General features: G+C 41.3%; 2 protein-coding genes across 2 annotated transcripts in view; one reads left to right on the top strand and one right to left on the bottom strand.

Annotated features, from left to right (window-relative positions):
• kctd17 (potassium channel tetramerization domain containing 17) overlaps nt 1-720 on the top strand; it is a 17,920-nt gene extending 17,200 nt beyond the window's left edge. The window contains exon 8 of the transcript XR_005896596.1: nt 709-720. The gene's annotated coding sequence lies outside the window, so the exon portion shown is untranslated. The remainder of the gene's footprint in view (nt 1-708) is intronic.
• Nucleotides 218-12,498, bottom strand: gucy2cb (guanylate cyclase 2Cb). Its single transcript, XM_041066721.1, has 27 exons — nt 12,297-12,498; nt 10,778-10,890; nt 10,558-10,625; nt 10,182-10,397; nt 9,884-10,005; nt 8,652-8,754; nt 8,249-8,363; nt 7,851-7,992; nt 7,230-7,312; nt 6,960-7,068; nt 6,336-6,417; nt 6,029-6,131; nt 5,806-5,865; nt 5,624-5,695; nt 5,425-5,529; nt 5,067-5,153; nt 4,217-4,349; nt 3,981-4,118; nt 3,556-3,632; nt 3,378-3,469; nt 3,083-3,241; nt 2,643-2,835; nt 2,375-2,549; nt 1,998-2,096; nt 1,689-1,783; nt 1,438-1,514; nt 218-1,353 (listed from the first exon to the last, which is right to left on the bottom strand). The coding sequence occupies exons 1-27, from the start codon at nt 12,496-12,498 to the stop codon at nt 1,140-1,142; spliced, it is 3,234 nt and encodes a 1,077-aa protein (XP_040922655.1). The 3' UTR covers nt 218-1,139.

Genomic DNA, 12,498 nt, shown 5'->3' with positions numbered 1-12,498 from the left:
TGTCAGAGAAACATCTTTATGCTGATGCTGGAGTTTCTGTCTGTCCATATGCTGTCATGTCTGTATACATGAAACAAAACAATGTGACATATGAATTGTAAGGCCTCAGATAAACCTGTACAGGCTTCAAGAAACGCTGTGTTTTCATTTAATTCAACTGTATTTCATCAGGATCTGAACAAAATACAACATTTTCAACAGTGTGACTGAAGGTAATTTTTTTTTTTTTTTTTTTTTTTTTACTTAATGTAAATGAATGTCACCATTCTCAACAAAATAAAACTTTGTCCTTTGGTTTAAAATACAGATTTGAAAATCTTGTTTTTCTGGAGGCAAACATTACCACCGTGATCTGATTGTGTTAACTCACATGTTATTGTACATTGGTATCTAATGCTTTCTTTAGAATAAGTTATATACAAATGTTGTATAGTATCACTTATGCCACCGTTTGGCTACAGGTACATGTGGTTTGTTGTGTTTTGTTACTTGTATGTCTTCTTCTTGTCTTCCTGCTTTACAAAGACACCATTCCCTTCCAGAGAAAGTCGTATTGAGTACTGAACATAAATGCAACATCTTACTGAGGATCTGCCGACTCACTGTGACCTAGTTTTAGACCAAGCAGTATATAAATTACATATTTAAACAACTGATAAGCCTTTGTAAAAGACAAGAATATGCAGAAGAAAGGTCCATATGTACAAGAACATGACATGAATGTCATCTGAACAAGTTTGAATTTATCAGAAACAGATTGTGTCCCTGCTTTACTCCCTGTTGTCTTCACATCTGTGCTTAACACTGGGCTCAATAAGGAGAACAAGCAAGTGAAATACAAGAAATTCTAATTTCTTATGAGCAAGTATGTCTGCTGCATATCAGAAATAAATCCTGAAATTAAAACAAACAAGCACCTTTCACATCCTCATCCATCTTACGGAACACAAACCAACAATGAGAGGACCTAATGACAAATACGTCCTTACTGAGACTTTCCAGTTGTACAGAGGGCACTTATTTTGTACATTATTTTGTTCACACAACACCCGGTGAAATTTGTTGTGTACAGTGCAACAGTCTTTCCCTCGCTGCCTCTACCTGCTGCTGTAGTGTAGTAACGCCCAGGCAGGTTTGTCCTACAGGAAGGTACTGAGTGTGTTATCGACAGTGGCCAAATGCAGGTACTCAGGCTGGTCACTCTCAGACTCCACCTCTGACTCCTGATCCTTATCATCCTCCTTCCTCTGACACTGGTGTGGCTTCTTCCTCCGGACAGACGCTCGAGAACGGCGTTCTAGGCACGCCAGGATCATGTGGGCGAGGTCCTGCTGGAGCCGATGGAAGTTCTCTCTGGAAAAGCAGGAACCAGATCACTAACAGATCACAAGGTTCAAACAAGTCAGTCTTTAGTTTTTACACAGATTGCCTGCTTACGTTGTGGGAGGAGTCGGGAGGTCGTAGTCTTCTCCAGTTTCACCTGTTAACCAGTATGTCGTCTCTGTGCCTTTACCCTTAGAAAACACACACCCGTATGCTTATTGGCATTAGTGTGTCACTGAAGTCAGCAAACATCCACACTGTTGCCTTTCTATAGAATCTTCTGTAGTATTTTTTTTTTTTTTAACTTATTTAAAGATGGTTATTTTTGCTGACATGTTTAGCAAAGTTAGTGACTGAATCTTTACCTTCAGGTATGTTTCTCCTCTGATCTCATATTCAAACATGCAGTCCGTCCTCTGCAGGATATTTATAGTAGGCTCACTGACGTGGATCCGCAGAGCTGGAGGATGTTACGAGATAAAACAACAGGCATTGCGCTGGTAAATTTATTTAATCAGGTTGATTGATAGCTTCTGTAACTGCACTAGAGCAATGTGCAGTGCTGTGCTAATGAAACATAACTATTTCATAGTAGTTGGCTGCTTGAATGTCAGTGTAAGTCAGTCAGCTCATTAAACGTTTCTTTGCAGGCATGTATTTATTTCTCTACTCACGATGCCCTGTGGACTCCATACGAGATGCTGTGTTTACTGTGTCTCCAAATAAACAATATCTGGGCATCTTTATCCCCACAACACCCGCTGCACAGGGACCTGGACACACACAGACAGACACACAAGTATTCAGTGTATAACTGTTTTTAACAAGATTAAAAAATGAGTGTAAAAATCTAATGAGTTGACTCAGTTGAGCAAAGGTCTTATTAGGATTTTGGGAATGCACAATGAAGGACATTTTATGAAATCTGACAGTGGCCTCACACTCTGCTCAGGACCACAGACATAAGAATTTCCAATTTTCACCTGAAGATCAAGTCGCCTCGGCTCTGGTTTCACTTACAACTTGAGAAAAAAAAAGTTCTGCAGTCTACCTGAGTGTACACCGATGCGTATCCACACAGGGATTCCAGGCAGGTGTCTGAGCTGGAAGGTACCCATGAACGCAAGGATGTCCAGAGCCATGCGACAGATGTCCACCGCGTGCCTGTTTCCGTTTCTCTTCGGCAGCCCAGAGGCCACCATGTAGGCGTCACCTATTGTCTCCACCTGAGGACAGAGGGACATGATGCTGATGTCTGCGGCCTGCACTGTCTGTATCGGTCTATTTTTCTATCTATTGAATTTCACCCTCGTCAGTACCTTGTATACATCGTGGTGGTCGACGATGCTGTCAAAGCCCTTGTAGATGTCGTTGAGCATGTCCACAACTTCCATCGGCGTGCTGTACTGGCACAGAGTGGTGAAACCGACGATGTCACTGAAATATATCGTCACCTCCTCGTACAGCTCTGGCTCCACCATCCCAGTCTCCTTCAGGCTTTTCACCACTGGGCTACACAGAGAAATCCATATTTACATCCATGATTTAACTGTTAATGATATAAAAGTGAATACAACACTGTTCATCCACCGCTTGAAACTAACTATTTAAACTGTTTATCCATGACTTTTAGCTGTTGCGTGTATCTATGTTTGTATTCAAGCACCAAAACCAGTTCTGTACCAGTATAATTTTGGTATCTGTGTTCTCAGGTCATGGACAATAAAAATGTGGCATGATCCATGAAGTGTAAACAGACCCAGGAAGCAGCATGAAGTTGAGGCAGTCGGCCCTGTCCCTCTCCGCTTTGTAGAGAGCCGTCCTCTCCTCCACCAGGTGCTCCAGGTTTCTGGAATACATCTGCAGCCGTCTGATCATGTTATCCATGTAGCTCTCATTGTCCTGGTTATGGATTTTACTGGAGGACAAGGGCATGAAACAGACAAAGGGAAAAGAGGAAAAGGAAAGGAAGGGAAAAAACATTCACTTTCACTAAAAGTTAATACAAATATGTATCTACACGTGGCCACATACACTGATCAAAGAGAAATTACCTGATGATTTTCCCAAGACAGTTTTCTACCTTCTTAAAGTCTGGTCTTTTCTCTGGATCCTCATCCCAGCAGCTTTTTATCAGCATATAGACCTAAGAGACAGGACGCAAAATACGTATCAGACACTACACAAAACACAACTGTACATCAAGTCGCCGCACAAATGTCAGCGACTGACCTCTGCTTCTTTCTCTGAAGCCGTCTCAAAGTTAAGGTCAGGTCTAAAGTAGGACATGATGACCCTGGACAGCTTTTCTGTTTGGAAACAGACAGACATTAATTCCCCTCAAAAATCACTTACAAAACATAGACTTGTTCATGTTTATTGGCCTTTAAAGACATGTATGAGGTTTTTCAAACATGCAGATGTTTAAACATTAATTTTAAGGGTAAGCTGAAATAAAATATAAATCTAGGATGAGCAAAATTTAAAAGAATCTCACAGTATCTTCCCCTCAGAAAAAAAACTCCCCATTTTCTAATACTGTGCATACAGTCCCTTAGGAAAAATGATCATTTTGTTCATCCTTTTGATTTTCAAGAGATCAGCATGTGAAAGTGCAGGCTTCATTTTGGACAGTGGTCGTGTTCAGTGTGTTACACCTGCTCGGTCAGAGCAGCACTCCGTGTAGAAGGTGTTCTTTCTGAGAACAATCTCCTGAGAGATGATGGCAAAGCTGTAGACGTCTCCTTTCTGAGAAGTGCCATGTCTCCTCAGGTGCTCCGGGGCTGTCCACAAGTCTGAGCGGAGGAAGAGGACAGCAGAAAGAGAAAGGACAATGTAGGAAAGCGAGGTAAAAATAACTCTGTGAGGGAGGACACTGAGGCTGAGGTTTTACCTGCGCCAGGGCTAAGAAAGCTGTTGCAGCCAAAATCTGTGATCTTCACCACCATGCGATTGTCCACCACACAGTTGGTGGACTTGAGACGACCGTGCACCTGGATGTCGCTGGCATGGAGGTAGGACATGCCCTGCACAGAGGATTCACACACCAGAGTCATCTAACCTGAGACCGGAGCAGGCACATGATCCAATGGAGGAGTTAATGAGGAGATTCACAGTAAAACAAGGAGGCAATAAGTTTTCTGTGATGTTCACTGCCCTCTGCTGGCAGCCAGGAGGAACTACAACAACAACAACTCTTACCTTTGAATGTGTATATCATTCAAAAAATCTTCTGTCTGGTGTGAACCAGCTGAATAGTTGCTTGTTGAGTTCCCTAAATACTGAAGATGATAAATCAAGTTCAATTTATAGGTGACCTGGAGAACTTCTGTTACCCAACAACCAAATAGAAATAACAGTATTGAGAAATAAACTTAATTTAACTTCTTATTTATGAAGTTAGACGCATTTTCTTTTTAAGAAGAGATCCTGAGGCTGTATGGGAACTTTTATTCAACTGTATGGGAACTTTTATTTTAAAGACAACTATGTTCATGTCAAAATACAAATTAAAGGAGTTTGACACTTTGGGAAATCCACTTATTTGCTTTTTTGGTGCGAGTTTGCTGAGAAGATTGACACCACTGTCATCTCTGCACTGTAAGTATGAATCTACAGACAGCAGCTGATCAGCTTAGCTTAGCAAAAGGACTGGAAGCATGAGGGTCCACTCTCCACATACACTATGGGCCCTCAGAGTTACATAATGTGTTCATCAGCAGAGCCAAGAGTTTCTGTCTCACCTTGGCGATATCATACATGACGGAGATCTTGAACTCCCAGTCCATGAAGGTCTCCTCTGGGTATGAAATCTTGTCATTCAGCACATACTGGAAGAAGACAGGGACAGAGGACATTTGTGTATGTGTGTGTATGTACATTTGCCTGATAGGGCTCCTTCTATCTATATCACTACTCATGTATGACTTCAGAAACAGAAGACATTACTATCCTCTCTGCACTGATATTTGATTTTTTTTTTTTTTTGTTGCTTGTTCTGCACCGAGCTACAGATATTCTTGTCCTGTCCATTAAAATATTGATTTGTTATATGGGAAAATCGAAGTGGACTTAAGTTGAAGACATGCATGCCATACGCACCCTGAGCGATCCCCTCTCTCCATACTCAAACACTCCGAACACACCCTGATCAAACTTCACCGTGCCATAAAACTTTGTGAGGCTGTAATAGTCGATTTGAAGGAGCTGCAGAGAGAAAAGGCAGAAAGACATGGTACACTGGCAAACTATGGACAAATATTAACAAAGAGGACAGGCGATGAAAATGTGAAGACCTTACCGCATTAAGTTCTATCCTCTGGGTTTCATTGAAGTTCCCATCCGAGTGCTTCAGCTCCTTCAGAATTATAACCTGAAAGTATTGCAGCACCACCAACCAAATTAACACATCTATGTGTTCAGCACAGTGCAAAAGTATGTTGATCAACCTGAAAACTCCTGCAGGTCGTCGTGTCCAGCTACCTTCTTATCGTACAGTGCACGGCGGATCTGGAATTTCCTCTTTTTCCTCTCATCTTCAATCTGAATGGGGGCAGATGAAGGAGACTTTAACACAGCCCAGTGTCCAAACTCTTGTTTCCTATGATGTGTTCTCTAGTGTATTCATGGTGTTGAGAGCTTCACTGTCCTGCGCAGGTCAGATGAGTGAGAAAGTGTTTGAAATGCCTCCACACGCCCGATTTACCTTAAGAGAGATGATGTTGAGTTCGTTATTCTCCAGCAGTGTGACGAGATCAGAAGGGATGTGAGACCAGCGCTTCCTGAGCAGACGGTCCCTCCTGTACTGTCTACACGGGGGAGAAAACACCAGTGAGCCACATGCAGGTATGTCATTGAAATTTAAGAAGCTGTTATGCAAACATCTGACTGTGATCTGCCACAGAAAAACCTGGTCCTCCTTTTAGGAATTACCAATTTGCCTTACTGTAGGTTTTGCTGTGCCATTCAGCTGTCTGTACTTGTGTGGCTGTCAGTGGAGGACCATCACTCACCTGTAGAAAATGAAGGCGATGGTGGCGACTACAACCACTGTGACGGCCAACACAATGACAATGATGTCAAGAGACGCCTGATCTGAAGGTGTGAAGATTAAAAAAACAAAACAAAAACACTGTTACAATCCAACAGGAAAACAGGGAGAGACAGGCTGAGCTGCCATAATGTTCAGGTTTATGTCTGACAGGATGTGAAGTTTCTGCAGGAAACGTTCTACGTGCCTCAATAAAGTTAATTCAAAATGAAACCACCACGTGTAGAACTGATGAGACAATCCTATAGAAAGATGATGCCAGTTATTAGTTCAGGCAGAGCTCTGAGGTCTCACTATACCAGCTGATTGGAATCAGCTTTTTCATATCTGCATCACAATCAATGGCTCATTCACTTTTCTGTGGCTAATAACATCCAGTCGTATTCATGCAGGTGAACTGCACTGACATGATATCCTGACTGCAAACAGAGTGAGAGTTGTTGCCTCCAGGAATTAGAGACAAACTGCCTGCACCTCTGAGGAACAGTGTGCAACTTAAATCCAGACAAATTTGAGTGGCAAAATACTGTCAGTGTCATGGATGGACGTGTGTGTCTGTCTGTGCGTGTGTGTGTTTTAGCTCTACCTGAATATGGTTTGAAATCAGGAAGTCTTTTTCCCCAGATGAAGGAAGGGTCTGTCTCAACTATTGTAGTTAGGTTGAGCTCAGTGTCAAATGTAAATAAAACACGGTACTGAGAATCACACAAAAGGAGGAAATCACACATTTCAGCATTACACACTGATTGACAGCCAGAGATTCAGATGAAATAGCTTTTCTTAAAGAACAGTGATCTGTTTTCCTGAATACATTCACTGCTAATTAAAAAATAATGAAAATAAGAAAATAAAGTACCTCTAGGTCAGTAGTGGTGTAAATGACTGAGAGATTCACATCTCTGTCTCCGTGCTTGTCCAGTTTGTAGTTTCCAGCAGTTCCTGAGCAGAGTCATTGAAAGATTTTTAATCACAGACAAAAACCACAGAAACCAGCCACTGATGTTTGTTTTCGCTGCTCTGCTCTCTCTGAGTACAGTTTATTGTTTACTGATCGGATTTTTAATAAAGAGCCTGATGGACAGGCAGCAGATTATGAATAATAATTCATAATCTGCTGCCTGTCTGTCAGGTGGTGCCACTCAGTAGCTGCTTGCAGCTGCAGCCTCCAGGCTATAACACCTCATGTCTTCATCATGTCAATGAAAGGAACAACTGAGTGATGGCGGTCGACAGCCTCCATCTGTGAGACTTCACAGTAATCAGCATCGATTTTCTGGTGTTTGAGTTTTATGGCTTTGTGAGGCCATCCTTAGACACAGCAGTGCTTTGAGCTGCATGCTAACATCATCATACTAACATGCTTGCAATGGCATTTTGACTAAAACTGATTTATTCAGTATTTATAAAGTTGCAAACGCCCATTCTGATCACTGGCGTGAAAGTACATTAGATGTTAAGAATCATGTAACTTCTCTACCATTAAAGGAGATGTTCCTGAAGTAATTCACATTGACAAACTCCATCTGCTGAATCTCTGACGGAGGTTTCTCCAAAATGTCCCTCATCACCTGGCCTATCAGCAGCACCGAGTCATGATACGCAGCCATGTAGTCATTCATCTGCAGGGAGGGAGAGACAAACAGATTGATGACTGGAGCTACTTTCTGGATCAATTAACTGAACAGAGTAACGGGAACGCTGATGCTGTGCCGTGGCAACAGTGACAACTACACCGGGCCAAGAAATATACCCGCACAGACCCCACTGTAAAATCACAACTTATTACTTTTATATCACCAAATGTCAAAATACTCCTTTACACAGTGGGGACTAGGAGGACAGGAGATAAGAGACTTTGACATCTTGTGTCCTCACCGTGTTGTTGTCTTTAAGGTCTGTGTTGATGATGTAGTTTCTGGTGTTTGGCATCGTCAGTACCAACACGTTTCTCATGGACGGCAGTGACGTTGTGTTGATGTAGTATTTATCACTGTGTAGAGAAGGCAGAGGAGATAAGTGTTGCATCTCCCTTTCTGAGGATGTGAAGCTGGCAGATTCAGCCAAATCTTTTGAATCCCTTATTAATGTTATTAGCAATAGGTTGATACTATTGTTGATATAGTGGATATAAATAGTGGATGTTACAATAATATAACTGAACTACAACATCACTTTTAACAATTTCAAAGTTAATTATTTCAACTGTTTATCCTAGAGATATGAAGACACCCAGAAATTAGAGATGGGAAAAGGGATTAAATGAATAAAGAGCACTGACTTGTAAAGATCAATAAGGATGAAGAGATTATTGCTGCTGTCTGCCTCAGGGGAGCCACTTTTCACCTCCACTATGTCCATTGGTGATCCACACATGATGAACACTGCAAACAGAAAACCACAGACCAGGTGTATTTTTAACATATGTGGCTTTGGAGGGACTCAACCCCCCCTTTTTAAACTCTCTTGCCCTGATTTTCATCTAAATCTCTAATTTGGCCTTGAAACCAAAGTTAATACCAAAACCAAAATGCCCTCTTTTATGGCTGCAGTCATGAAACAAACATGATGGCATGTACCCGTGGTTGTTAAGACAATCTGTTCTTCATTTGTGGTCGTACCTTCAAGGTTAAAAGTGGGAAAGTAATCATTGCACAACCTCTGAAAGTCAAACTTAGAAGTGTTTTTAGAAGTATAAGATACATTTATGTACTGTTGCTATGCTACAAACAAAATCCTGCACTCAGAACAAAGGGAACTTGCTGCACTTTGTATTTCATACCTTAGTTTTGATCTAATACTTAAATACTTAATTTACACCTAATACAGGTACAAGAGCTGACTCTGTAGCGCTCTCACAGTCACATGAATGAAAGCTGCTACAACCAAATGAACTGATTGTAGCAGATATAAGGAAGCTGACAGTGTTTACAATGTACTGTTCAAAAGTCTGAGTGTGCACACACTGTGTTAGTTTATTTCCTGAAAACTTTTAAAAACATGTAAAGATGTACAATAATTAAAGGCACCAGCTCCTTCTATGATAATTTAACAGTTAAACCAGACAAAAAAGATGGTTAGTGATACTGTCTTTTAATTAAACAAAAACCCATGCGACTAAAAACCATCCACAGAGGAGGAAAAAAAACTGCAAACACAAACTCAAAGGAAAACTAAGAACTCTCACTTTGAGGCAACGGAGATAAGTCCACAGGAACACGAGGATCATACACAGGAGGCAAACAGGTGGGAACAAGGAGAGTAATATGCACTGGGGTAACAGGTGAATCACATTAGGGAGGAGGAGACAATCAACAAGGTGGGAAACCAGACAAAGACAGGAAGTAGGAACTTGGAACAGATACACAAGGAAAGGGGCTTCAAAATAAAACAAGAAATACTGAAACTAAGTCATCAAAAAACCATCAAGGTCCAAAACAGAGTTGAAAACAGCCACCTTAGGGGCTCATCATAACAGATGTGTGTTGTACATAAGGAAAAAAAAACACTTACAGTTGCTTGTCCTGTTTTGGGGTGATGAAAGAACTCGTGATAGTTCATCTGGTCTGCGCAGCACCGTTCTGCTAATATTTTGGGAAAACTTGCTCAAGTCTGCATCCAGTGCGTTTATATACCTGAAGAAGAAAATCACATGGAGTTCCAAATAAAAAAACTTTGAACTTATGAACATTACATTTTTCACATTTCGTGGATTGGGACTAGAATCACTGAAGTGTATAATAAAGTGATTGTACATATATCGACTCGCAAAAGTGGGTTGTTCTTTGAAGACACCTCCTCTGTGACTCACCAAAAGCAGTCCTCAGTGTTGCTCTGTTTCTTGTAAACATAGGCTGTCTTCCACTCAGGTTTGATCTCGTTGCTGTTCCTCCAGAAGTGAATGAAGAAGTCTGAGATCTTGCGTGCAGGTGGCAGGAGGCGCTGCAGGTTGAGGGTGTAGTCGCAGGAGAGACCGAAGCTCCCTGCAGAGATGATGGGTGTTCTGAGCTTCAGACCTTTTTCCGCACTGACAAGGTAGGAGAGAGGAAAATGGGAGAGAAAGAGAGACAGACTGTAACATTTCTACATGTTAAACTCTGTTTGAAAATGTAAACAGTGGGTGTTTTTTTTTTTAGATTTATCTGGACTATGTGTGTGGATATGACCTTGGAATAAGGAGCACTTACTCAACCATTTGGAAGGTAGCGTAGGTGCAGGTGGGCCCGAGCACAGCACATCCCAGCTTGTCTGTGTTCTACAAGAGAGAGGAAGCGAGCGAGTGTGTGTGTCTGCCAGTGTGTGTGGAAACAGCTTTTAATGTGCACACTAAGCATTAACAAGAGTTTACATATGAATAGTAAAAAGCATGTATGATGAGCCCGTGGATGTAAAAGTGTAGCTACTCACCATCAGGTTTTTCAGCTCCTCCACTCCCTCACACGCGGTACTCTGGCAGCCTCTATGTCGATAAATGGTGGTGTTGAACCCGCCAAAGTTGGCCGTGAGGTTAAACTTCATACCTTTTATTATGGTTTGTGGAAAGAAGGGAAAAAAGAAAGAGAGACAAACATTTCAAAATTGTTTTTTTCTCTAACATGACCTGCCACTATTGTGTTCAGCTAACTAGCCTATAAGTGACATTAGTAACCTAACTCATCACATCTGCTGTGATAATGTTGTGGAAGCCAGTCTCCAGTGTACGCTGCAGCATTCTCAGCCAATGTTGTTATTCATGCGTCTTTCACCAGCAGTGCTTCATCCTCATCCTAAAAGCCATTTGTACCACTAGAAGTGAAGCATGCTGTCCGAACATAGCTTTATAGCTTTAGCTTTAATCTCGTCTTTTAACACAATATCTTGTATGCAGCCGTCAAGTGCACGTTTAAGGCCCCTTTACTGAGGGCTCGTTTTTAGTAAGAGTCAGCTTGAAAGATTAGGAAATCAGATAGAGACTGCAATGAACCAACTCTTTGGATCTTTACAAATCAGTTCAACCCTTTCTGGAAATGAGAAACCTGCATTTAGTCTACCTCTGTCTGAAGACAAGGACCCAGAACTAACTAAGTTATATATTATAACTAATTTGGAGAAGTAAACTGTGCCATGCAAGAATAAAGGGCTGTGGCATTTAGCGAACAGTCAGTTGACTGTCCTTTTAGAGGGGGCCTCTCTCAAAATATACATATTGCTGAACAAATCTGTGCAAAGCCAAGTTACCACAAACAGCGAGGGCCCAGACCTAAAGTTTGCCCCTGGGCTCAAAGCAGGTTAAAACAGTCATGTCTAAGTGAGTCACATTAATCTGGCACAGAATGCAGTGCCATGATTGCTTCCTTTTGGTTTATTGTACAATGACCCATATCTAATAATTTATTACACTGACTAAATAATATCTTATCAGTTATCAGTCATTGCTTCATTTGTGCCCTGAAATCTAGGAGATGGTACAACATGTCCAGTATACACGGATCTGGTTTTAATGTGGTGTCTGATTGCTATTGTTTAGTTTAGTGGGCGTTAACAGTAAAGACACTGAATTAGACAACACATTTAAACTGTAAGACACTAAAAAGAGCTTTAAAAAACTGTAACCCTGGAAAATAAAGGTCAATTAGTTACACATAAACAACCCTAAACTCATTTCAAGATTTCAGTAACACACAGTAATATACATAAATCATGTACAATTATAAATATATTCCAATGGACTATACTACTACACTTTACTACACTACGGGACGTATCACAGAACAATCCAGTAAATTTGTGTTCTGCAATTTCTTGCACAAATAAATTGTGTCTCAGATTTTCACTGTAGAATCTACAGAACTACAGCATGTTGTGATACAACTTTGACTCATTAATGCACCATAATTCTGTGTATGCATGCAGAAATTACTTTGCTGTATTTTTTTTGTTTTATTACCTTGTGAGGAATTGTTGGCTGCATCTGTTTCTATGGCCTTCAGTATTTCTTTTTCCACAAACTTCAGGCTCCAGGGAGACTCCTCATCATCCAGCAGGATCACATTGATTGTAATCCCTCTCAGACACTGTCTGATGCCCCAACATGGGGAGGCAAGAATCCCCAAAGCGCACAAACACGACCACCAACCACCCAGGCCCAT

The sequence above is a fragment of the Toxotes jaculatrix genome, chromosome 21 (assembly GCF_017976425.1).
Source record: "Toxotes jaculatrix isolate fToxJac2 chromosome 21, fToxJac2.pri, whole genome shotgun sequence".
NCBI lineage: Eukaryota > Metazoa > Chordata > Actinopteri > Toxotidae > Toxotes > Toxotes jaculatrix.
This window is presented reverse-complemented; position numbering and strand designations above follow the sequence as displayed.